The sequence below is a fragment of the Drosophila yakuba genome, chromosome 3R (genome assembly GCF_016746365.2).
Source record: "Drosophila yakuba strain Tai18E2 chromosome 3R, Prin_Dyak_Tai18E2_2.1, whole genome shotgun sequence".
Classification (NCBI taxonomy): Eukaryota; Metazoa; Arthropoda; class Insecta; order Diptera; family Drosophilidae; genus Drosophila; species Drosophila yakuba.
Genome location: NC_052530.2, coordinates 21,892,432 through 21,918,669, shown reverse-complemented (window position 1 = coordinate 21,918,669; position 26,238 = coordinate 21,892,432). Strand labels below are relative to the sequence as shown.

The following is a 26,238-nucleotide window of genomic DNA, read 5'->3' as shown; positions in this document are numbered from 1 at the left end:
TTTAGCGAGAAGAGTCAGAGCGCAAAAGTTCATAAGTGCCCAGTGCGCATTCTTATATAGCAATCTTTTGCAATGCACAAAAACTTCACTTAACCCACTTGCAGAACATGCCAACCACTAGAGGCTACTTGTTATTGTGTTTATTTGCTACAAGAAGGAAAATTCCTTGTGTGATTTTAATATTATTCTGTATATCAATAACTGCTGGGTACACAAAAACCAAAAGTTTCTAGCAATCATATTGATTTTAACAACTTCTGTGGAACACAACATACAACATGCAACATACAACACATACCGCCAACGGAAACGTTTTTATGATTAGTTGGCATCGTAAAAGCGATAACTCATTTGCTGAGAGTGCCGACCCACTCTGCGGCACAGATCGCCCGGAGTGTCCTTACTCCTGACACCGCCAACCTGGTAATTGTTTCTGAAAACCTTCCTTGTGCGCTCTAGTCTGCTCTGGCAGAGATCACGGCCCCCATTCCATGCGGATTGAGGCAGAGACACTGCCCCAGGAAAGTAACTCATATTCGGGTATGTGCTGCAGAAATTCACAACTGGAACCGTAATATGCAAGTGATCGTACATCCGACTCTTTGGGGGCTTTTGTTGTCCACTTCTCCAGTTGTTCAGTTGTACAGTTGTACAGTTATTGTTACTGGCCACGAGACATGCACGAGCCAACTGTAACTGTAGCTTCCCCCGAAAAAAAATCCCCCAACTCCCTCATAAGCAAAAGATCCAAAAAACAATAACAGACTCTAGCAAAACGGTAGCCTTTTTGGGGAACACTGCTTTCCGACTTTAACCAACAGTACAGAGATTTAGACCAGGCCTGCTGGTCTGCGGACTCATTGAAAAGCGAAAGATGGCCAAATGGAAATGGTGAAAATGGCAAAAGGCCAAAAGCGGACTGACAAAATATTTTCGCATATGATAAATGGCACAGTTTAAAGTAAGTCGAGCACTTGCAATTGTCCACGTTCTCGAATACAATGCAAAATTTTCCAACGCTGACCATTTGCGCCAGTTTTTCCACAGCTGAAAGCTAATGGTGCCACACTAAACATTGCCACAACCATAATCTTGGCATTTTTCGCTAGGTCGCCGCCGCTGCCCGTGTGCCTGATTTATGAAAGGGCCTCATAATTTAGCACAAATATGGTCATAACTTTTTGGCTTTTACTTTTTGGGGAGGGGGCTCCTAAGAGCTGCTAATGAAGCGGCCGCCGCCAGAAACTGAAAACCAAAATCTGGCAAAAAAAAAAGAAAAACAAAAAAAAAATCCCAGTTGAGGTGAAACAAAAGCGCGCAGAAAACTTGCAGCCGAAACTCATTTAAGTGGATGGCCAGCCGATGGCCACTTGTTGCCATCGTTTCCTAGCAATCAGCAGTGAACGTGTCACTCCTAACTGGCCAGGAACAGACCAAGTCGGGGTGCACTGCAACAAATTATAACAACTAATCAAGGGATGTTATTAGAAACATGCAGGGCTACTAACAAAAATATTTCTAAAATTCCCAATTGATTGTTTAAACACAAGTATAGCTTTCCACAATTTTAAGTTCATGGCAAAGTTGAAGATCGAGATAATATTTGGCAGTGTAGACTGGGGCAACCATGCCGAACCGTGGCTATAATCATCATCAACATTACCAGCCAGCCGCCTGCAATGTGGAGCAATCACGTCCTGGACCCAAAGCCACCAAAACAGAGCCTGGCCAGCGGCTCCTGCTCTCGACTGCCGGACGACTGCAGCCAAACTTCAATAAATGTCACTCCTCAAGCTTTGCATCTAAAAATTGATGACAATAATTTGTTGCATTTGCCCGAGGGGGTGTGGCACTGGCACTGGCACTGGCACTCGCCAGCTTCAATACAGCCATTTGGATCCCAGTTCAGCTCAGTTCAGTTCGCAAATGCCTTGGACAGACGACCAAGTTGACTCTGAGCTGAGCTGCTCCTGCTGTTGCTGCTGTTTTCAACACAATTTATACAAAGTGTCGCAGTTTTTGGCGCTTTGCATTTGTTGCTGACAGACTGACCACCTGCCCGCCCCGCGGAAAAGCGGCAACGGTTTGCACTTTGCCGATGCAAAAAAGTAACATAAATTTCGTCATTTTGTCACAAGTCGTTTGTATGCGATACCGCTGCACCTAGAAAAATTTAGCTAGAATTTATGAGAATTTATTAAAAATGTACCCCCGCACCAACTGGCAAAGGAGAAAGGGTGGTAAGTTTCTAAGAAAAACAGGCAACTTTAATCAATAAAATGCACCTCATTAGTCTCAACATTTTTGGCAAGTGTAGCTTAGCACCAGGGTTAGCGAGCTGGCACTGGGCTGGGCTAAGACCGTTGCTGCTGATTGCAAAGCGATTTGCCGAATTGTTTCCCCCTACAATTCCATAAAAATCAACACACTCCTTTGGAGCCCGTTCGCTGTTCGCTTTGATTTGATTTCGATTGCGCATTTTTCAATTTGATAAATTTATTGAGTCGCGGCGGGTTTAACAAATCGCCAGCGATGCCTGCCGCGGATAAGAAGAAAGCTTTCGGGCGAAACTCAATACACGACTAATAACCGATCCAAAACTCCCCTGCATTCAGCTCCACCACAAGAAGATAGGCCACGTACGTGGGCCTATATGGCCATGGCAATAGCCTTGTAAATGGCATCAATTGCGACCTTTTGGCACTCTTACGGAAACATTTCGCTAATGAAACCGATACCTCAAGTGTCAAGCCACGATCCGGTTCGAATTGCCATAGGTTTGGCCTGCGGTCAGTGGCTTCTGGCCAGTGGCACTAGTGGCAGAGTGGTAGCTGCTGTGGCAGCAGCATTTACCACACTACGGCCAACTTATGGCAGCCATAAAAATGTTAAGCACAAAACATTTGCCACATTGGCACCTTTTGGCCGAAAGCAGAAGAAATGGAGCACGCACGTGGCAACTGCCCCCGGTGCGAAATTGGATGCCATTCTCGATGGGAGGATCCTGGAGACTCCACTGGACTCCATTGGAGTCCACCATTTGGGGTCGCAGCTGCAGTTCGGTTATGCGGAAGCTGAATCCAATCATAATTTGAAGACTCTTTTTGGCCAACTCAAGTTATGATCACGTTCACGGAGCAATTCCATGTGGCCGCTAAAGTGTGGTAGTCGAGCGAATAATTCGTAATGGGATAGCTTATGTGATTTAGATTCCCCAGAGATTGCTAGAAAGTCCAATATTATTTTCAATCTTAATAACAGCTAGGGGTCAGGGCTTAATTTACACACATACACGATGCGATGAAGATTGCATTACCACGATTTTAACTATCGTGTGAATGTCATAAGCAACTAATCAGTTATAAAGAATTTGTTCAACATCAAATTTATTTGCATTTGAATTGCAGACAGAAATAAAACGCCATAAAAGTCCCTAGGCTATTTTCCTTAATCACTTTATAAGGACAACCGCTTACAAGCCCATTCCCAAATAACTAAAATTATACACTTCAGTTGATTATTTCATTACATTGCAGACAGCCCACAAATTAATTAAAATAAAAAATAGAAAAAATAATTTGTTAACAACGGGCACTTGCAGATGCGCCTCGAATGCTCTTGGCCAAAAAAGAAAACACGTCAAGCAATCGTTCAAAGTTGTCTCACAGCGTTTTTGGATTGTTGTTGGTGGCTGTGTGGGCGTGTGGCAACAAAAGATCTACGGACACACTAGCAACTTGCAACTTGCAACATGCAACATTCGCTTCGGTTGGACGCCGATTTCTTGAGGCTCACTCCAGCCAACGTTCAACATGTGTGTACGTGTTTAAACAAATACAATTTGCAATTATATGGCAAGCAAATCAAGTTGAAATCAGCATGCGATTTCCACCTGTGGCCGGCGTCATAATTCGTGGCCATGTTTTCGGTCATAAATCTAGCGATTTACAATTATTTTCTGCCTTGTTTTGTTTCGGCCTCGCTGGCAAATAGAAAAGCAGCAAATGCATTTCGTGGCACAGTGGGATACACCACAGTACGGAACAACAAGGCAACCAGGCAACCAGGCAACAGCCCCTAATGTCCATTATGGTCATTTCGTTATCACTTCCCCCAGAGCAGCCAGGCCAACGAGGAAACGTGGTCACCGACGTCCGTGATCCGCTGACAGTCATAAATTTGCATAGGTTTTGCAATAGCCTTAAGAAACTGCACACCACCACTTTTGAACAACACATACTTGAGAGGCGAGCAAAATGGGTAGAAAATACAACAAAAAAAAAATCGGAGGATTCAAATTATTTACGATGACGCTAACGATCGTCGACAGGTGGCGCTACGCACTCTGGTGCCATCCCGTTCCAACCCATCGCATCTCGCTCGCACTTTGTGATAACGCAGTGCGTGGCTGTAAATTGATTTTACGGCGCCGCCCGTGTTGAAGCCCCAGGCAGTCACTCTATAGCTCCATAGCTCCATAGCAGCCCCATCTCTCCGCCGATTCACAGCCCCCCACATGCATACATGCATACATAGCTCCATCGCCCATTCAGCTTGTCTAAATTATGCAAAAGACAAGTGAAAATTTGCGCTAAGCGAAGCTATCGTTAGCACAAAAAGAGAAGAAAGAAACATAATGCAATAATAAATTAATTATAAAAAATTATACAAATATTCTTATATGTTCATAAAAGTTTTGAGGATAATGCATCCCAAAAATCGTACTAATTTATCATATGTATTTATCCTTTCAAGCTATCTTACTTCAGTTCCTTTACTTTGGTGCATAACATCTAAAGTTTTAAATGTGTTTCTTTGGTAATCCCTTATTTCATTTTCCATTAATAACACTTAATTATCATATGACAGTATTTTTCTCAGTGCAATCTCCCGCTGTCAATGGGGCATATGCATTATATAAAATCGGCTTGAGGGATTAGCCGGCCGTAGTATGTGTAATTAAAAGTGAAATTGTGGAGACCTAACGAGTTTGCAGCAGCTGCTAACTGCTAACTGCTTGCAACTGCAACTGCAAACAAAATTGTAATCCGCACTCGAACTGGAGTTTGGCTGCGTGATTGATGGATGAGTTTGAGTTTGTCATGCAAATTTCAACAGCCCACGAGTGGCGGTCGCTCCTCCGCCGATTATGATGATGATGTTGTCTCCTGGAGTCGCCATCCTCCCGCCGATCCTCAGCTTTTTCCAATACTCAGATATCCAGATACCCAGACCACCAGAACCCCATCCCCAATCCGCAATCCGCATCCATGCATACCGCTAACGAGCGGCGCGTGGTCTCCGTCTCCGAGCCCGTTTTTCTCGGCCATATTCTGATATCATAAATATGAAGCTGTTTTTATTAAAAATTGCCTGATGCCCGAGACTTGGCCTAAGCCGCATTGGCATGTGTGTGGCATATAAATTGCATTGCGCTGGAATTTTAATGACAGCCTTTGGAAATTAATCTAACGCGTTTGCCAGCCAACCGAAGAGCGTTGACTAGCCCAGTCACTTATGACACACTGAGGGCAATAATTACAAATTGCATTAATTAAGTAATAACCAATTTCTGTGTGTTTTGTTTAAAGTTGTTGAAGGAGAAAGGGCAGTCCCTTTGATTTAAATAATATTGATATTATATATTCATGAATTTCATATGTAATCGCAAATGTATCATCTATTTTATGCTATTTTTTTCAGTGCACTCCCCACATCTTGTTGTGGAACTTGTTTGGCAAAGTGTCGCAGATGGTGGTGGTGCAGTTCCCGTAGTGCTATTGATTGTTTACTGAACTGCTGGGTCTCAAAATGGGGCCCTGCCAACGCAGAGATAGATGGATATGGATATGGTGATTGGGATGAGGACGAGGCGGCGATCCCAGCCGATCGTTATTATCCAAAAGAAGGGGGGATATATAAAGAAGCCACCGGCTGTGGCTTTCACTTGTCCCGCATTTGCATGGAAATTCCGCGCCAATTTCAGCGCAATTAATCGCACAGCCGCGTCCGATCTAGAGACGCCCCCAACCTGCATCCTATCCAAACTACCAACAACGAACAGCCAACAACCAAGCCGCCACCTGCCTCCCACTGCCCAGCTATCTTGTGGCCTCTACCATCCTGGCCAGAAAACCAGTTGCAGCTCATTTGCATGGCGGCTTAATTAAAACAGTCTGTGGGTGGGTGATGGGTGGTTGTTTAGTTGGCTTGGTGGGTTCGTTCGTTTCTTTCGTTCGCCGGTGGTTTTGGCCATCAGCTATTTGGCCTCGCTTTCCTTGGCAAATTTCTCTCTTTCGCGTACACACACGCTTGCTTTATTTATGAGAAAAATTCGTGGCACATCTGCCGGCTCCCATTTAGTCAGCGGCAAAATTTACTCGCTCATAATTTAGTCAATGGCAGGAGGAAAACAGCAAAGAGCAACAGTAGCAAAGTTAAAAAAAAAAGTAAAACAATAACCTCAACGGCTGCAGCTTTCATGGCCACAAACGGTGGCAAGAGTGGGCGGGCTGGGCAGACTGGGTTTTGGCCATGGGAAAAGCGGAATCTTTAGCAAAAAAAAACAGAAAAAAACTGAAAAAAAAAACAAGAAAATCCCAGACCCAACCTGACTGATTGAGCACGGCAATATCCAGACGATGCTGAAAGTTTATTTTATCAGCTGCAACCGATCAGAATGTTAATGGCTTCGGCGAAATTAATTGAATTTGCATGTGTGTATCTTCTGCATTTAATTTGACTAGGCTATCGGATCTCTTCGACTTCCGATGGATGTGGTGACACGGAATGCTGGCAGATCTGGGGATTAGATTTCTTTGTCGGTTTTCTAGCAATATTAGTCTTGGTCTAGTTTAAATGGATAATCATTTTATTGAAGGTTATAAAGGGAACTTAACCGATGAATCCTTACTCAATTTTTAGCTTAGCAACAACGGGAAAAGATTAGATTACCTAAAACAAAATGAGTTACCTTGAAGAATGAGTAAGCTTTTACAAATTCGTTACGAATCACATTTATTGATCATTTGTCAATTGAAAGGTGACTTTTTCAGGAAGTCATTTAAATGACACGCAAAATCGTCAAGTGCATTTACTGCACTTTATAAATGGAGCAAGATGTGGGCGTGATTCGTGTACTTTTCCCTTCCAATCATCTTGTCAGATGCTGGCTAATAGATCGACCATCGTTAATGCGACAATTGAAATGCTTTCGGTTTTTTTTTTTTCGTTTTCTAATCCAGGCCAGAACGAATTCGGTGGCAACAAGTTGGGGAAATAGTTCGAACAACAAGGGGCAACAGCAGCAGCAGCGACAGCGACAGAAAACGTTGTCAATTGATTTTCTGCACTATTTCAATTGACCTCACCGCCCAGTTGATGTTGCTTTGGATTTCGGATTTGTTTTTTTTCCATTTTATTTATTTTTTTTTGGCTTGAAGCAACGGTAGCCAGCCATAAGAGTGGCCATGATGCTGAAGTCGCCGATTCGTAGGCAGTGCAAAATGAAACGAATTAACAATTTGATGTAACTGTGATTTTTTCGTTAGCGGTTTTTGTTTTTTGGGTTTTGCCTTTTTTTTTTGGTTTTTTTTCTGGATTTTATTTTGTTGGTCGCACACGCCCTCAACGAAGCGAATTCAAGAGAAATGCTTATCGTGCTTCAAAGAAATCCAGCAATACGAACGGCAACGGCAACAGCAACAGCAGCGGCAACAAAACATGAAATTGAAAATGCCAAACGCTAAAAGACAACTAGACAGACCGTACCCAACCCTTCTCCACCTCCTCTGCACCAAAAAAAAAATACATAATAATAAACAAAAAATATGCAAAAATATTTTTAGTCTTGGGAAAGTGCATGGCATTCATCACCAGATGCACCTTGTGTTTTTCGCCATATTAAAGTATATTTGCAAGATATCAATGCGTTTTTTCCTGTGCAGCGGATCAACAATATAGAGCTTATAGTAAAACTGTAACGAAACCCGATTGAACCCGCCATGGGTGGCGGTGGATTTGCTTTGGCTCTGGCCAAAGCCATAGTCATAGCCATGGCAACAACAGCGGATCTGAACCTGGGACATGGACAATAACATGTACGAAAAAATTTCATTGCTGGTGCTGGTGCGCTTGGCCGGGCTTTTTGCTCTATGGCCGAAACCACGATTCGGGCCAGCAGGAAAAGCAGTGGAAAAAACAAAAACAAAAAATCTCTGTCAAAAATCGCTGGCGGGCAGCTGCGGGCCCAGCCCAAGCACATCCTCACGAGCAACAACACCAGCAACACGGCGGCAACAGCATCGACAACAGCGACAACAAAAGACCGCAACAAAACCAAAAACAAGCAACGAGATGGAAAGAGCAAAAAAAAATGGAAATAATTAATATGCCTCAAAAATATACAGGCCAGCATTTATGACAGCCAGGCGGTGCTGCAGCGCGGTGGCGGTCGAAGGGAGCATATTGCAACTGCAACTGCAACTGAATCGGGATTGCTGCAGCTGCAGCATTGGACGCTGGCCGCTTTTTCCGCCGGCAGCAGCTAGCAACAGCAGCAGGCAGCAGGCAGCAGTTTAACTAACGGCTTCTGTGCTTGTTGTGCTGCCGTTTCCGCATCTCGGTGTCGCCTCAGAATGTGCACGATTTTCCTTCAGATTCAATTTCAAGTGCAGCAGCAATCGCTGCAATAGCAAAATGGCAGCGGCAACAAGGGGCAAGCGCCGCTATTAAGTCGACGACAACAACAAGCAATAACCCTAACCGATGGAGCCGCCAACCGCCAACCGCCAGCCCAGCCAGCTCAGCCAGCCTGCCACTGTCTGCCGCTTCTTGCCGAGATTTCTATCTTTGATCTCTTACTCCACATGGAGCAGCAGCAGCAGCAGCAACAGCAGCAACATCAGCAGCAGCAGCAACTGCAACAGCAGCAGCAACGTGGAGCATTTGCCGCATTATGTGGCAGGGCAGCCGGTGCTGTCTGCTTGTTAAATTGCTCATTTAAACCATAACGAAATGGTCTGTGCCTGGGGACAGCTCCAGAGCATGTGCCTTCCTAGAATCCAGTACACTCAGAAAAATAAAAACCATATTAATTGCAACGCGGCAAAACAAAGTGTCACAAGTATACGAGTGCTTTTGTGATCCTGCAGAATATACATAGCTTAACTTATGAGTTGACCCCTTCTGCAAACATAAGTAGAGCATATATACTATTCAGATTAATATACGTTTCTCTCAGTGCAGCCACTTGTCTCCGGTTCTCCTTGTAGTCGGAGCACCGCCATCGATGCGGCGGCCGTGCAAATTGCCCGCAGTCATGTGGCGACCGAGTTGCCAAAGGTATTTTTAATTAGCATGCAGCGGAAATTAGTCGAGTCCAATGCTAATGCCAATGCCAGGCAATGGGAACCAAATAGATTTGTCGATTTCTGACCGCCGCAGGCTCAGGAGCTCCAGAAAACCACAACCAAACCCCAAACCCCCAACCATTAGATGTTAACATTTTGCGATTTGCGTCATAAGCCTGCGTCAACATAAATTACGGGCTGGGGAATTGGAATTTATCGGTGACATTGCGATAACGAGCATTGTGAAAAAGCGCTTAGGAATCGCGACAGCTTCTCAAGTGGCACGACACACGCAATTATATTTGATATTTTTATGGCATATGTATGTGCGTTTTGCTTCTCAGCTTTTTGCTCGTTTTCGAGATTTTCCCCCGCCCGTGAAATGTTGACATAGAAAGCTGACGATAAGCAGCGACTTAAGTGCGTTTTTTAACCATGTTTATAATGAAAGAATTTGTCCATAATTAACCAGATTGCCGCAGATGGGATATCACACCACTGACAGCTTAAGTATGGCCAATTTCTCATAGATCTCATAAGCCAACTGTGCCGTTGCTGCTTGCAGCTTGAACAAAGGAAAAGCCGCTCTTGACCAACATTTTCTTTTTGTTTTTTTATTTTGTTGCCAATGAATCTGCATCCCCTGAGGTGACATCGCATTCGACTGGGGGGCACATGCCAAATTGGTGTCACAAAACCGAATCATAAATCAAGCAAATTATTATTATTATTGGCCAGCATATCTCGGACACATGTGAGCCGAGCTATATAGAGATATATCTCCCAGCAAACAGATCGTAGTAGAACAAGCGCCAAGCATCAGATCTCTCGCTCTTTCCTTCGCTGGCTGAATGGCTGACTAGATGGCTGGCTGGCTTGCTGGCTCTCTAGGAAAAGGCCATAAATCATGGCAATACCCCAAAGCCGGCTACCCCATCGACATAGCTTCATAGCTCGATAGCTTCATAGCTCCATAGCTCCAAAGCTCTGTAGCTCCATAGCTCTATAGCTCCACAACGTAGCCAAGTTGCCATCCTCCATGCTTCACTGGACAATCATAATAATCACAGCCGGCTGCCGCGCCACCAGCAGCAGCAACAGGAAAATGCAGCAACAAAAGCTACTTACTATGTCTGCGTCAACCGATATGCAACTGATAAAAGGAAAAACTGTGCGGAAAATATACAAAAAAAAAATGAGACAAACCAAGTTGGTCAAATACCCTATTGCGTGGCAGGGGCACCTCTGGTCTAAGCTTCAATTTGCTGCACAGCTGTATTCATGATACTAAAAATCTTGTCTTTATTACTTAATTTATTAAAATAAAAAGAGTAAACTGAATGGGGAATAACATGAATACAAAAGAAACCCTAATGATAAAGGTGTAAGATTGGTTGTGTCTTTTTATACCAAGGATTTATAACAAATGAAGCCAGGGTATGTTTTATTCGTTATTCCTGCTGAATATATATTTAGTTTTCCACCGCATTGATTGTTTTCTTTGTTGGGGCTGCCGCCGTCTCGCTCGCACTCGCTCCCCATCCTTCGGTGGCCAGCAAGCAGGAAAATTGACAATTGCCCACCTGCTTCATTTTCTTGCGGCAAGCGGCAAGCGGTCAACAACAATGCCACTGCCAATGCCGCGGCATCGTCTGGTTAATGGCATTTAACGGTCACCAAAATGCCCGCTGTGTAGCAGTAAACTTTCCCAAAAAAAACACAATAATAATAGATAAATAGCAGAAAATAAGGAAACAAAAAACGCAAAAGGAAAACTACATATACATATATATATTTTTTTTGTGGCCATCAAAGACTGGCTTATGGATAATTTTAATGCAAAGAAACGAAAAGCAAAACCAAAACCATAGTTACATTGTTGCCGCAAACAATTTGCATAATCCTAGGAAAATATCCCTGGGCCGGCATAAATATTTCATAAATTGCATAAGCAGCCGCACATTTGCTCTAATTGTATGCTAATTCGGCCATGCCCCAAATAAATCAAAGCCAGTTGAGTGAGTTATGAGCGTGGATGTGGATTTCTATACCTTTATTTTTTTTTTTTATGCAGCTGCTGCTGTGGCAGCTCCATCGGCATCCTTTGTTAAAGAGGGGCTCGCCTCTCGAAAACCCAGTCGATCCTAATTAAAAACTGCTTATGGGTCTGCCTCTATCAAATGGCCATCACCGTTTTTTGGCCAATTAAGCTGGCCAACGGAAAATATACGAAATGAACCTGACCGCAAGATCAATGAGTCGTTGATGAAGTTGTTTTGATAACAACAACGAACTCTGCCAAACCCGGTACCCTGCCTTAGAAAACGTGCGCAATTTATCTAAATCAGTGCAGCGAAAGAGAGCTCTAACCCCACACCGCCTGTTTAGATTCCCCTTTCTGGCCATGTTACTTGACAATTGGCATTGGTATCTGTGGTACTAGGACTGCTCCCAACGTCTCTGCCCGGCAAGATAAACATCATAAATGCATTGAAATGTCATTGCCAAGAGTTGTGCGCTATCAGTCGATGCCGCTTTGCAGCTAACCAAAAACAGCAAGGTCCACAACCGATGGCGATAATAACCAGTGGGCAAGTACACATACATATAGTAATCGCAAATCGATGGGCACGGCCTTCTCATCTGAGGGATACATATACCATATACCCCTTGTACCATATAGCATATGGTAACCTGTAGCATATACCGTTACCCTTTATGCAATTACAAGTACGTGCAATTGCAGCCAGGCTTAATTAGAGAGCTCCAACTTCCAACTGGAAGAAAAGCAGGAGCCATGGAGCACTTGACTGCACCGCTGACTGACTGATGATTATTTATCACCGTCGTGAGTCGTGCGACAATGACACGAGATAGCCCAAAGAGTCGACTTGGCCCAAAGTCAGCAGCATCAACAGCAACAGCAGCAGGAGCAGCAGCATCGTTAGCAACATTTTGTCTGCCACCAGACTGACTGACTGACACTGGCTGGCTGAGTGCCCCTTTTGCCATCCCAGCTCTATAGTTGGACCATTGGACACATGGAGCCCAGTTGGACACGTGGACGGACTGACACAAACAGACTGGACGGCCGGGCACTCAATCTTTCAATTTGAGCTGCACTTCAATCAGTTCGGATCGGTTCAACTCGGTTCAGCGTCATCATTTTGGGCTGACGTTCTGTGAGAACGAAATTAGTTTCCAATCAGAAGAAGCGCCTCATCTACAGCCAAATGCACTGAAAATAACTCATTACTTACAAGGCATTTTGATGGCCCCAAGTGGTTAATTAGTTTGGATTAGATCACTGCTGAAAGCTGTTAAATTTATATCTTACATGGATGTTTTTACTTGTAAAAAGTAACTCTTCTATTTAAGCAGACTCATTTTACGCTTGGCGAAATATTGAATGAGTCGTTTAATTTGACATGAAAATCGAATTGGATGCGCTGATGGTGCGAATAGAAATAATTTGCGATATGAGGCAAATGCATTTAGGATGCAAGTTCCCAGCCATGTGGACCAATCTCATCTACTTTATGCTACTCTGGGGATTTCTCTGCACAACCCAAGTGCATGGAAAGGGTAAAATGCGAGACCTCGATGTGCGACATGTAACAAAGTTTGGCAGCTACAAGGTACGCCAAGGTAAGGCAGTTCTTTGGAAATCACACAGGTACAATATGATTGATTTCTGCAGAAAAATGTTTGTTCATACCCAGTTATGGCGCATGCAAAAATCATATCAGGGTATATGGCTACAGCATTATAACCAACAGATGCACAGAGTATGTGTACAGCGGCTGCGGAGGAAATCCCAATCGTTTTGCCACTGATAGCCAATGTCGAAACACTTGCTATGTGGTTCCGGCGAGGAACACCGTCTCAGAACCGGACTATTATGCCGATGACGACGAGGTCACGGAACCGATGCCAGTAAGTTATACGGACGATTATTAATTATTAATTTGTAACGATCTGCAGATGAACTTATCTGGCAACAAATAGAAACATGTTGAGCTAAAAATGAGTAATCACAATGTGTTTTACTCTGCATAGTTATTTGGGAGCAGCCTGCCTTTTGCCATATCATTAATTTACACTAAAATAATCCCAATCACATCGGTCTCATGAAAGTTAAGCAATTTATGCCTCTAAGTGCATTCATAAATTGTTACATTTTTTGTGGTCCCACCCCAGGAAAGATATGCCCGATTAGCGCTGCGCTATATACATATACATAAGTGCATGGCTCATGGCCAATTCCCAACCAATTTGTTCTATGCGGAAGTTGTGGGACCGCAAGTCGCGCACTCAATGCAGCGGAACTAAACTATTAACGCCTTTAAAAAAAAATACATTCTAATGACTTTATTATGAGCAATGCAGGGCAGCATGTAGTCATAAGTTGTTGCAGTTGATGCTGCACCAGTTGTTGCTGCCGCACTGTTGCACTGCTGCACTGTTGCACTGCTGCACCCACCCAAAAGTGACGTCAGGGTGCGGCGTAGTCATCGCAGTCATCGGTTTGGCGGCTTGCTGCCTTTCAAGTGTGCAGTTAGCTGAAATGAATACCGGGCCAAATGCACACACAGACCTAACCCACCGAACGCCAAAAAAAAACCGAGATCAGGGCATGACAGTATATCAGTTGACGTTTCACCGCTGGCGTTGACAATTATTTATGGTAATAAACAGTTCCGCTAAAGCCTGGCACCACTCGACTCTTCTATCGCAGACACTAAATCCCCAGATCCGAACTTATTCAAAGCCCACATAATGCGCCTCTAATTGCTACGATGTCGATGTGTTACAATATCCATAAAACTTTACGATTGCCACAATTGAAATGATCGCAGCCAACGAGGGGCATTAATATACATGCAACATCAGGGGCACAGAACAGTTCAGTTAAGTTTCCAATTTGTAAGGCAACCAAAGTTCGGTTTCATTGTCAGACGGCAATGGCTAAAAAATGGCAAAACAAATGGCCGGTGTCTCATTAATGCCACACAATGGTGGCAGCCAACGGCGTCCGAAATATGCAACATTCATCAATCACACAGCAAGCCAGCCAAGCTGACCTAAGCCGAGGCATACACTGCAATAAAAATGCATTAAGAATAAGTTAACCAGAAAGGATTGCAATAGGTTTAATTGGATTGAAACCAGTAGTTTTATGCGTTTAATAAAACATTATTTTTTTGCGTTCAACACTCTTTTTCTTCGTTCTTAACTAGTTAAACTTTAAAACCAATGCTTTCAACATATCTTTAACATTTCTTTGTTGAACATAGTTAAAAAATATATATTTAAAAGTATTTTTTCCCAGTGCCAATTGTTTGGAGCGTGGCGCACTCTGCTGGCCAGCGAATGAGAATGAGTTCACGCGCTGCACTTGAGGTCGCAAATGGCCATTTGCGGGTTGGGAAACGAGGGGAACAAGGGGAACGAGGGGAACGAGGGGCAAGTTGGCGGAGCGACTGTGTGCGGATTGATTTGCTTGGCGCATTTTCAAGTCAATTACACATATTTGTGGCATTTGCGGCAATTGAGTATGAAAACTCATGCGGTGGGTCGTTGCAGCCGTCGTAGGTGTTGGCCGACTGTCTATTTTATTTGTTTGCGGCTTGGTTTTGTTTGCCAGTGTGCGAATGTGGCATGCCACAACAACTCGCCGCATGTGTCCGCCCACAAAATGCTGTGGTTTTTTTTATTTTCGGGGCTGACCAAGTGAGTCACGTTGGCACGTTGGGGCGAGCCACATTTAGCTGCATATATAGCCATAACTCATGTCCCACAACATTGCACAACGATCTCCAGAGCAACGGTCAACTGCGGGGTTAATGAGGTATCTTATTCAAAGCGATAATAGGAAAAGGGATTCAACTAAGAACTGCCAGAAGTTTGCTCGTAAAACTGAGAATTACAAGTGGAAGTGAAGTTGGAAGCGCTTATGTCTGCTTAAAAATAAAAGACTGCCACAAATGCAGTTTACTTTACTGCACTGCATCATTATCAATCACGGCAACAAGGTGTTAACTGCTCTTATCAAAACAGCTGATAGGCAAAGCTTTGGTCAACCAAACACAAGCCGAAGCTTTGAACCACAACAAAGGTGTGATAAGAAAGCTCAACAGGGCGCATGCGTAATATTCGGAGAGCGAGCGAAATGCCAGAGAAATGCCAGCGAAAGCTCAGTAACAACAGCCAGTGATGATGATGGGCTGAAGGGCTCCAGAGAAAACGGGGTTCCACAGAAAGTTAAGTTACTCATATTTTGTTTACTACATGAGTAGTTACAATCGTGTTTATTCTCTGCCGGGAAACGACTACGTGAGAAATTTTGTATTCGGTTGAGTTTGGGAACTTTGTGGCGACTGCGAAATATGAGCCAGTTACTGTGGGAACTGGTCACATTTCCGTGGAGGAAAGTGTTCAAATTGCAGTGGGTCGGCCAATTAAATAGTTTATTTGCTCATTAAATTATGCAAACTACGAATTGCTATGCAAATAAAATAATAATGATCAAAAGGAAAACACACTAAAACTAAAACATTGACTGACTTGTTTGTGCAATTATAGAAAATTTATTAAAACAGGTAATATTGTATTGAAATAAGCCTTTCAGCACGAAGGCAAAAACTTAGCATATATCATTAATTTAACGATCATAAGAATCTTGACTTTTATTAAGATACATTTACTTAAACCACACTCGTGACTATTTAAGTAAATAATTAGCTACCTTATAACTTAAAATAGATAAATGTTTGTTTAAGTTTTCTAGTTCGTTCTTCAAGATAGCTCTATCTAATCGCTTCTGTTTACACATGGTTAAATACTTCTAATTGCGGCGCCCCAAGATCTGCCAAAGATATAAACCAGATCCATGAGCCCATTTGTCGGCTGCATTCCTTGCACAGATCATTAATCAGCTGATCGAGTCGATCGGTAACTCAATCCGCTGCATTTCGAAGACACAACACTTGTATTTATTTAAAGGCGTGTTCCCTTCTAGAAGGCTGCATTCCCCGCCCCAGTGCTTGCAACTATTTATAATACCCACTGCTGCTCTTTCTCTCTGCCAACAAATATATCCGTGCACAGATATCATAGACTCTCATCCGTCTCATCCATTTCGCACATGAAAATACGTAAATACGTAAACAAAAGCGTACCATCTTCGCCCCCGATAAACAACAAACAAATGGGTATTTACTCTCTCTCTCTTAGATGGAGAGAAATTTGTGCCCTTTGAATGGACTCAATACTCACATTCTATTCGAATGCTCAGCGAATTTTCTCCGCTCATTCGCCCGCATTGTGTGGAGTGGCCAAAACAATCAAGTGAAAGCGCTGAAATTGTATTGTATGTTGCGCCCCAGCCAGCTTGCTCATAAACACAGAGTAAAAACGTCGAAAACTTTCGTCGTATACTGTGATACTGTGATACGGCGATACCACTGTGTGCTGCACAAGAGCAAAGTGCACGGCGCACGGCGGAGAGAGAGTTCACAGCTCCGCAGCTCGCAGTTCCAAGTGGCAAGTGCCAAGTGGTATCTGAAAATTATTTTACGGAACTAACGCAGACCCCGGGGCCTCGAACTCAGTTTCAGATTCACAGTCACAGTCAGTCGCATGCGAGAGTCGCTGACGGGCGGAGCTGAGAAAAAATTCAGATTCGGATTCGGAATCGGAATCGCAATCGCAATCGGAATTGGGAATCACAAAAATCGGAGACGAGACGCGACGAGTCGAGAAGATATATAGCGCATAGACGAAAGAAAAAAATGTGCTCGAGAAGAAGATGTGCGAGTCGGCGAGTGTTCATGTACATAAATCGCAGCGGAATCAAATGAGTTTTATTCAATCAACGAAGAAAGTCCGCCCACCAAACGGAAGTGCTATATACATATATATATGTACATACATATATTGACTTGAGTCTGCCAGCAACTACATCCCGTATAAACTAAGCGAAAAGGTAAAAGCGAAAATGTGTGTGTATATATGTGTGCGGGGAAGTACACGCCTTTTGGGTGCACCAAGTGAAATGCGAACTACGAAATGCTTGTAACCCAAAAATGGCAATGCATATATTTAAATACCTTTCCTAAACTAAAAGAAAAGGGAAGTGTGTTTTGCCAGACTGCCAATGGTTTTTTCTATCAGTGGCAGAGCAAATGTGCGCTGGGCTTTGGGCCAACTTTTGCCTAGGGTCAACATCCTTTGACCCAATTATGGCCAAAGGAACTGCACAATCCCACAATCTCTGCTGCCAATTGGCAATGTTGCCTTCTGTTTTGTTGTGGTTCCGTCTGGTTGGCTGGTGTCAAGCCGTTTATAATGCGCCTCAATTTCCGTTTGCTTTTCGTTTTGGGCCTGGCCTAAACGCATACCCAGTAATAAACCCCCCACCCCCTCCCAGTATTATCCTTGCTGCTGACACGCCTCAGAGTTTTGCAAGCGAAAAATTATGAATAGCTTGTGGGGGTTGCAGGGGGGTGGCAGGCTGTTTGGGGGGGCTTGGATAAGGACTCTGGGGGGCGCTAAGGACATTCGGGGGCGGGGATGCGGGGGTGCGGGTGTAGTTGGTGGTGGGCGCGGCAGAGCAGGCGCACTCCTTGCAACTCTCTCGTAAACTTTCTCGCACGCTCTCGCGTTAACTCTGCGCGCCAGGACCCTTTCCACCAGCCCCAAGGATGTGCCTAACCTACCTTTTGTTGAATTCCATTTTCATAGTATGTAGTAGTATGATAAACGGCATGTGGTGTGTGTGTGAGTGTGTGTGAAACCGCTGTTCGTGGGAGTGTGTGTAAGCAGGTGATTATCTGTTGCCGTCGTGTATTTATCTCATTGAGGCATTTGAAAGTGGAATGCAGCGCGCTTTTAGGCGCTTTCAACGTGCTCTATCGCGTTATATGGCGATGGAGTTCTTAAAGTCGGCACTATGGGCATAATATTGAGTTATTCTGCGCACAATTTATGCCCAGTCAATTGTTCAATCAACAAGTGCCTGATTCATATCTGTATATCACATTTCACAAGCTGCAAAAAGTGTAAACTTTTGTATACTGACGTGACAACGGATCTGGCTATAATTAGAAAACACTTGAATGATGACTAAATAATCATATTGTTTACTGCGATTTATTATTTATTATTTACAAGCTTCAGCTTTACACGAGGTGATATTTCAAGTGTTGCATAAAAGTTGGCAAGAATTATTAAATGAGTAATGGCTTGGAATTTACTTTACTACGAAGAATTTATGGAACTCCACTTATTATGCTTCCACCGTCACATTGTGAGCAGACATTACTTTATCTGCATCTCGCAGATGCAATGTGGAATGTGTCACGTACATATCAAAGATACTCGAAGATATTCCAGCGCGTGAGAAGCACTTCATCAGGAGCAAAGCTCCACTCGACACCCACTGACTTCCAATCCCTCCACCAGACCACCCACCATCCTCCTCAACCTTATTGTGCAATTTTTTTAATGGCAACCCCTCTGTCGATTGAGAGCTGCGCGTGAATGGGCGGTTGGGTGGCTGGGTGGTCGGCTTAAATGGAAAGACTGGGCTAAAAGTCATTAGGGCTAAGAGGAGAAAAGGCGACCCGCAAAGGCCTGCGAAGCCACAAAAGCCGAAGGCGTTTTAATGAAGCACACTTGACAGTCATAATTCATTTGCAGCAAATCAACTCAGGACAGGCAGGACAGACAAACCCCCTCTACCAAAAGGTTAGGTCTTGTCTTTTAGCGATTATAAATGCAGGGAAGTCCATTAATGGAAAGCCATTAGCACACAGGAAGAAAACATTGTCGTACAACTTAAAAGGGTGTGCGTTCTTGTTGGTGGTTTTATCATTAAAGCATATCGTATTTGAACTCTTATAAAATATATAATTATAAAGTGATGTTTGCTATTTCAGCCTCCTACGACAATGGGCAAGGATCAGGAGTTCCTGGAGGCGGCGCGCAATGGCAACATCTCGCACATCGAGAAGGTGCTCACCCAGAAGGCGAAAAGGGCCGGACCGCTGGCCAGTTTGCGTCGTGGCACCGGGGTGAATGTCCAGGACAGTGGTGGCTACTCCGCCCTGCATCATGCCTGCCTGAATGGCCATGAGGATATAGTGCGTCTGCTGCTGGCGCACGAGGCCTCGCCCAATTTGCCGGACTCCCGGGGATCATCGCCACTCCACTTGGCCGCCTGGGCTGGAGAAACGGAGATTGTGCGGCTCCTGCTGACGCATCCATATCGACCAGCCAGTGCCAATTTGCAGACAATAGAGCAGGAGACGCCACTGCATTGTGCCGCGCAACATGGTCACACGGGAGCACTGGCCCTGCTGCTGCATCACGATGCGGATCCCAATATGCGCAATTCCCGCGGTGAAACCCCACTGGATTTGGCCGCACAATATGGCCGACTGCAGGCGGTTCAAATGCTTATACGTGCCCATCCGGAATTGATAGCACATCTGGGCACCGAAACCTTGGAACGGGGCACACCATCACCATCCTCGCCAGCATCGCCCAGTAGAGCGATCTTTCCGCACACCTGTCTGCATCTGGCCAGTCGCAATGGGCACAAAAGCGTGGTGGAGGTCCTATTGTCTGCCGGAGTTAGTGTCAATCTGCTAACTCCATCGGGAACTGCTCTGCATGAAGCAGCTCTGTGTGGCAAGGAGAATGTTGTGAGGACACTGCTGAAAGCTGGCATCAATTTGAATGCCACAGATAATGAGGGACGCACGGCTCTGGACATTCTGCGCGAATTTCCCCCGCATGTCACCAAACACATTGTGGCTGTGATCAACAGTACGTATGCGTAATTTACTTACACTCGTTTGCCTTCGTTTTCATTTAAAAGAAGTGCATTAATACTGTGTATCAAGCAAAAGTAATATGCACGCAAAGTTGACCTAATTTATACCTACGTAATGCAGATAATGAAATGCATATAACAACAGGTCTTTTGTTGTTTATTGTTTCGTTGGAAGTCTGATTAACTCTTAAGTAATCACATAAGTATGCATGTATACCCTTTACTCACATTATATATAGTTAAACGAATATTCTTAAAATACATTTAAAACTTCAATACATTTATTCTCATAGTTTTTAATATATTCTGTAATGTCTTTATTAACTAATATTTCTGTTGCTTTTCCAACAGACTTCCGTAACCAAATGGATACCGATGAGGGCGACGAGGTGATCTACAGACAGCACTCAGGACCACCGAATTCCGGACGTGGCCAAAGCAAACACCATTCGCAACAACAGCCACCACTTAGCAATCACTACCATTTCAACTCGAACAATCACTTGCTGAATCATTCGCACTCCATGCAGCAATCCGGATACACTAAACAGCGACTGAGTGCCGGAAACGGTGGACCCTACAACGGAGGCAAGTCCTTGGACAGTGCCCTCCAGCCGGAGGATCGTTTCTACCAGGATCTCAACGCACACTCCCCACTGCATAGTCAGAAGTAAGTATAACGCATCTATCTTCAACAAATTACTATATATATTTAAATGCATTTCTTAGTGAAATGGGTGGTGGCTACAGTGTGAGTCCCTCCTCATCGCTGAGCAGCTTTGAGCCGGCCTCGGTTTCGCCCCGATCCCGCTGCTCCACTGGTGGCCTGGGCCAACCCATGCATATGAGCACCTTTGCACCGGCTGGTCCACCCAAGAAGCCACCGAGGCGCAACCTCTCCGTTTCGCCAACTCACGCCGGGCCGGGCCAGCAGTTTAGCTACAGCTCACCATCCAGTCAGAGCCAAAGTCAGAGTCATGGTCATGGCCATGGCCAAAACCAGGTGCGTCGCCAGCCGGCCAGCGAAAGTCCCTACTCCCATCAGAGCCATGGCAGTGTGGGCGGCATGAGTTTCGATGAGACTCAATTGAGGGAGCGCCAACGGAACGATCGCCTTTATGCAAGTGCCAGGCAGAGCACAAGATCCGCCATCGCCGGCGGAATGAGCCTGAGTTCGAGCAGTGAGTTCTGGAGAGGATTTCAAGTTGGTTGCATCAAATAACTCCATTTATTACAGATGACATGTTGGATCGTCAGTGCAGCAGCTCGGAACTGAATAGCGAGACGAGTGTGCCCAATTCTAGTGGCGATTCCCCGGCTACCAACTCCATGAAGCGACCTATACCAGCTCCTCGAAGTTCGACCACCAAGCTGTCCAAGGAGCTACTCAAATCAGCCGAAAGTGCTACCCTCAAGTCGTATAATCCCAATCGTAAACTTAAACGCAATCGGAACAGCAGGTGAGCAAAGAATATTATTTTTATTAAGTTAAAGTGGCTCTAGGTTATTAGTATGAAACTGGTACTTAAGCAGTATTTTCAAATATTTCAGTGGTGCAAATGGAGCAGCCAAATCCAACGGTGGTGACGAGAATTGCGAGGCCAAGCAGCAGATACCCAGCAGCCCCACCCACTACAAGCAGCCACCCACGCCGGATCATCCGCCGCCGAGCTCCAGCCAGGCGGAGCGTACCATCCACGAGCGGATCAGGCCACTCAGCCAGGAGTACAAGCGCAGATCCGCTCTGCTCCAGCTTCAGGCAGCCCAGCAACTTATGATCGAAACGGGCTCATCGCCTTCGAAACTGCTGCCCACACTGAGTACGCCTGGCTATGATTACGATGATACGGTTACGGTGGTGCCACGCTGTCCGGCTCCATCGTCCGGATCGCTGAGCTCCAGCATTTCGTGCTCGGATCACAGTCTATCCCATTCCACGGACTATGTGGAGGAGTTTGTCAGCGATGTACCCTTTGCCGGTCTGCTGAAAGGCGCCTCGCAGCAGCTCAAAGAGCAGCCCGAGGTGAAGTTGAAAATCCAGGAGGAGAACAAGCCGCAGCCAACGTTGCCCAGAGTGCGTCCTCCCATTCCCACCAAGCCAGCGATTCCCGAAAAGAAGTTCGCCAAACCGCCAACCACACCAACCAATCAGCCGCTGGAGGCCAATGGGAATTCCTCCAGCGATGTCGTAATTAAACCTCCACGATCACCTTCCAAATCTCCGAGCAAATCCTCAAACAAATCACCAGCCAAGTCGCCAGGTAAATCGCCAGCCAAATCACCAGGAAGTGGTCACTCGGCAGCAAGGAATTCCATCAATCTTCTCAGTCCCTTCAATGCGGAAGAGGCGCGCAAGAAGATCTCTGAGATTATCGAGAACTTTGGCAGCGGCATCCTGAACACCAGCATAACGCCCACCCATGACATCGAACTGGACTTTGAGGACATGGAGGTGCCCAACGAGCGAAGGGAATTGGCCACACGTCTCCGCGCCGCAGGATTACTTCATCTGGAGCGGATACTGTTCGAGAATGGTTATGATAACTACAAGTTTGTGGTAAGTGCCTCAAAAACTTCTTTCGTTGTTAACTTCTTTTGTTGTTAACTGAGCTAATTGTTTGGGGTTTCTCTTTCCAGCACAATGTCTTTGAGGAGCCCGATATTCCGCTACTCCACATTCCCGAACGCGATGCCCCCAAACTCCTCCGCTTCGTGCAGAGTCTACCGCCGGCAGAGTTCCAACCACAGGTGCCAGTGAAGACGCAGCAGGAGAACAAGCAAATGGGTGTGGCCACCCTACAGCAGTGGCTCAACACCATTGCCCTGCCGGAGTACCTGGAGTTTTTCAAGTGGGTACCTCTATAAATACCTTGATGACCACCCCACTTCAAAGATTTTTCCTGTTTACAATAACTTTGCAGTAAGCATCTATACAACACCATCGAGAGTGTGTGCGGAGTGTGGGATGTGGAACTGCAAACGGTGCTGGAAATCAACAAACTGGGCCACCGGAGACGCATCCTGCAATCCCTAGCCTATATCCGCCAGATGCGCGACAGTGACTCCAAGTCGCAGAAGACGCCGCTGGGCGAGAACAATGAAACCAATCAGCTGACAACGAATGGCAATGGCACTGCCAGGGAGGCACCAACCCGGTTACCCGCCAATCCCGTACATCATCGCAACTCCATCACTGGCTATCGCAAGAGTCGGTAAGATATGTTCACTAGATATTGGAAAACACCTCTTTGGCTAATCCAGATGTTTTCTATGCTCTCAAGACCCGCACCACCACCGCCGGCTCCGCCAGCTAGAAAGACAGCCGCTCTGCAGATACGGGCTCCATCGGAGCTACTGCTGGGTCTACCGGCGAATCTTAGGACCACCGAATGGCGCCACTCGGCGCAGACTTTGCTCAACGAGCACATCAATTACGAGGTTCAAGTAAGTTTGCAAATTATTATAGATATAGTATAGATAAAGTAAACTATACCTTCTTCTGTTCGTTTGCCATGACAGTACCTCGGCTCAACGGTTGTGAAGGAACTACGTGGCACAGAGTCCACCAAGAAGTCCATTCAAAAGCTGAAAACTTCGGCTGAGGGTGAAGTCAAATCGGGTTCACCACTCTCGCTGGCCATTTGTCACCGTGGCGTCGAGTTCAAGGACGTGAGCAGTAAGGTGGGTGATGTGCAATATTTATGTAATTTGTAAAAGTCCTTAGTAAAGTTGGTATATTACACAGCGCACCATTTGCGAGCACGAGATTCAGAACATCAATTGCGCGTGCCAGGACTCGGAGGACTTGAGGCACTTTGCGTACATAACCAAGGAGCAGGATCTGCACTACTGCCACGTTTTCCTGGTCGAAAGCACTGTGAGTATACATCTAAGCCGAAGGCGGTAGACAACCTTACACTTAACTGTTGTAGGACCTGGCCAGCGAGATCATCCTGACTCTGGGACAGGCCTTCGAGGTGGCCTACCAACTGGCACTGCGCGATGGAATCTCGACCACGCCGGCACTACTCCTGGACAATGGAATGCTGCAGGGCGAGTATTGTGGCGGGAAATAGAGCCAGGACCTGGCCACAGGAAAGCAAACACAGCCGACACCAACGGCAGCACTCAGGCCAGGTCACAGTCTCAGTCACAGTCTCAGTCGCAGTCACAGTCACGGTCGCAATCGCAGTCACAGTCGAAGTCGCAGCCTATGCGCCAAACTATTTTGCCTCACAAACTATGGGGCACTGTTCAAGTTGTAGTTAGTGGGAATTTTTGTAAGGCAACTAGTAGTTTTGTAGTCCTTGCGCATTTGACTTTTATACGGAAGCGGGAAAACGGGGGGTTTTTTTTCTAATTATTTAAATATTCAAATGGCCAAAGAAGAACAAAGAACAAACTACAAACGAAACGAACAAAAAAGACTCACAATCAACAAAAGGCACAATTTTTTTCCCAATTAAGAGAAATGCACCAAATACAAAAATGAAGACTTTATTAGAGCTTCAACCAATTCCAAGTTTAACAGAAAGCTTTCCTTTCCAATCGACTTAATTATTAGAACATTTTGCAAAGAAGAATCATCATTAGAACATTTTGCAGGGGTAACAATTGCATCCCGATTCCAAAAACATATTGAGATATTGCATTTATGTGGTAAACGAAAACGATAAACAATAGTAAATGAAAATGTTTTAGCAAATTTTAACATATTAAAGAAAAGGAAAATCACGTTTGGCGTGCGAGCGAGGAAATTAAAATATATTGGCTTATTAAAACAATTTTATTAATGTTGAATGCTAAAGGCAAAGAATTAAATTGATACAGAAAGAGCAATGCAAAATCATATCCCGCATTCATGAAGATCTATAACCTATTGGCTAATCACATTTACCATATATTATACATATATATATACATACGACTAACTCTAATATTGAATATGTATGCGTGTTGTTATATAATTTTTAATTGAATATGTAAGCGAATCGAATTGAATCAAATCAAAGGACAGACAACGCATCAAGTTATAAGCAGCAAATTGCTTACAAAATGGTAGAAATGTATTGACTGCATCGATGTGACGACGAGTCAGCCGCATTTGAAATATGCTTTTGAGAATATTTTACGAATTTTAAAAATAACTTTTAACTAGTCCCTTAGTTGTTATGTAAGCATTAATCAAACCACACGTGTATATGCATTTATTCGATTGTAAAATGTGTTTTTTTGTTTGAGGCCAGGCCTCGTTGTTATCGCTATCATTTTGACATGATTTATCTATGACTTTGGATTTAGAACTAAACGAGGCGTTTTGCTCGACCCTTTTCTATCGATGTATGCGAACGCTTTAAATGTTAGCCTGCTTGTGGTACAAGAGATTCCATTAAGTACCTACCTACTCAATACAAAATCGAAGATTATTACAAATAAAAATAAAAACTCATCTTAATCCAACTTTCTCTGGGCAGCAGTTTGTTATGCCATAGACACGCGCACACGGTAAATAAATCAATTTTATTAAACTATATATACAAAAGTCGTACTCAACCAGCCTAGCCCATAACTAAAGAAATTTAATAAAACAACAAAAGAAAAACCCACATATATACGGCATGCAGATTGCAAAGTTGTGACAAAGCAAATTCAAAATTTTTAAGTGTTTATCCGCAGCAAAAGAATGAGCAAAAACTGAAAATGACGGAAAAATACTAAATAAATACATAATTAACTGAGGCCACAAGTTGTTTAACTCTTTAACTCTTTTTTTTTTTGTTGGCGGGGTCAGGCGGCAATTTAAACGCCTCGTGATGTCAATTAAGGCCCACTTTCCCACAGGCCACGAGATCCTCGGAGCCAGAAAGAAGACAAGAATTGCTAGTGGGAAAATCAAGGGGAAAATCAGGAGGAAAATCAAGGGGAAAACCTCGATCAGTTACACAAAGGCAAACGCGTAAATGCGAATTTAATGTGAGCCGGTTTGCGAAGCGGCGCGTTGCCCTGTTGGTTTTTTCTCCGGCTAAATGCGTTAACCATTTGATCATG

The 26,238-nt window shown here is 44.5% G+C and overlaps 2 protein-coding genes and 1 long non-coding RNA gene across 3 annotated transcripts; 2 read left to right on the top strand and 1 right to left on the bottom strand.

Moving 5' to 3' along the window:
* Positions 1-10,766: 10,766 nt before the first annotated feature.
* LOC120321918 lies at positions 10,767-12,761 on the bottom strand. Its single transcript, XR_005561654.1, has 2 exons — positions 12,611-12,761; positions 10,767-11,053 (listed from the first exon to the last, which is right to left on the bottom strand). It is a non-coding gene; the product is annotated as an uncharacterized LOC120321918 (long non-coding RNA).
* A 72-nt stretch (positions 12,762-12,833) lies between these two features.
* On the top strand, positions 12,834-13,384 carry LOC6537882 (tissue factor pathway inhibitor). Its single transcript, XM_002098387.3, has 2 exons — positions 12,834-12,998; positions 13,051-13,384. The coding sequence occupies exons 1-2, from the start codon at positions 12,839-12,841 to the stop codon at positions 13,308-13,310; spliced, it is 420 nt and encodes a 139-aa protein (XP_002098423.2). The 5' UTR covers positions 12,834-12,838; the 3' UTR covers positions 13,311-13,384.
* A 3,521-nt stretch (positions 13,385-16,905) lies between these two features.
* On the top strand, positions 16,906-25,929 carry LOC6537881 (ankyrin repeat and SAM domain-containing protein 1A). The gene is made up of 12 exons (XM_002098386.4): positions 16,906-17,337; positions 19,292-20,183; positions 20,542-20,860; positions 20,920-21,371; positions 21,428-21,650; positions 21,742-22,747; positions 22,828-23,039; positions 23,112-23,402; positions 23,472-23,634; positions 23,710-23,871; positions 23,936-24,067; positions 24,123-25,929. The coding sequence occupies exons 2-12, from the start codon at positions 19,304-19,306 to the stop codon at positions 24,264-24,266; spliced, it is 3,984 nt and encodes a 1,327-aa protein (XP_002098422.2). The 5' UTR covers positions 16,906-17,337; positions 19,292-19,303; the 3' UTR covers positions 24,267-25,929.
* The last annotated feature ends 309 nt before the right edge of the window (positions 25,930-26,238 follow it).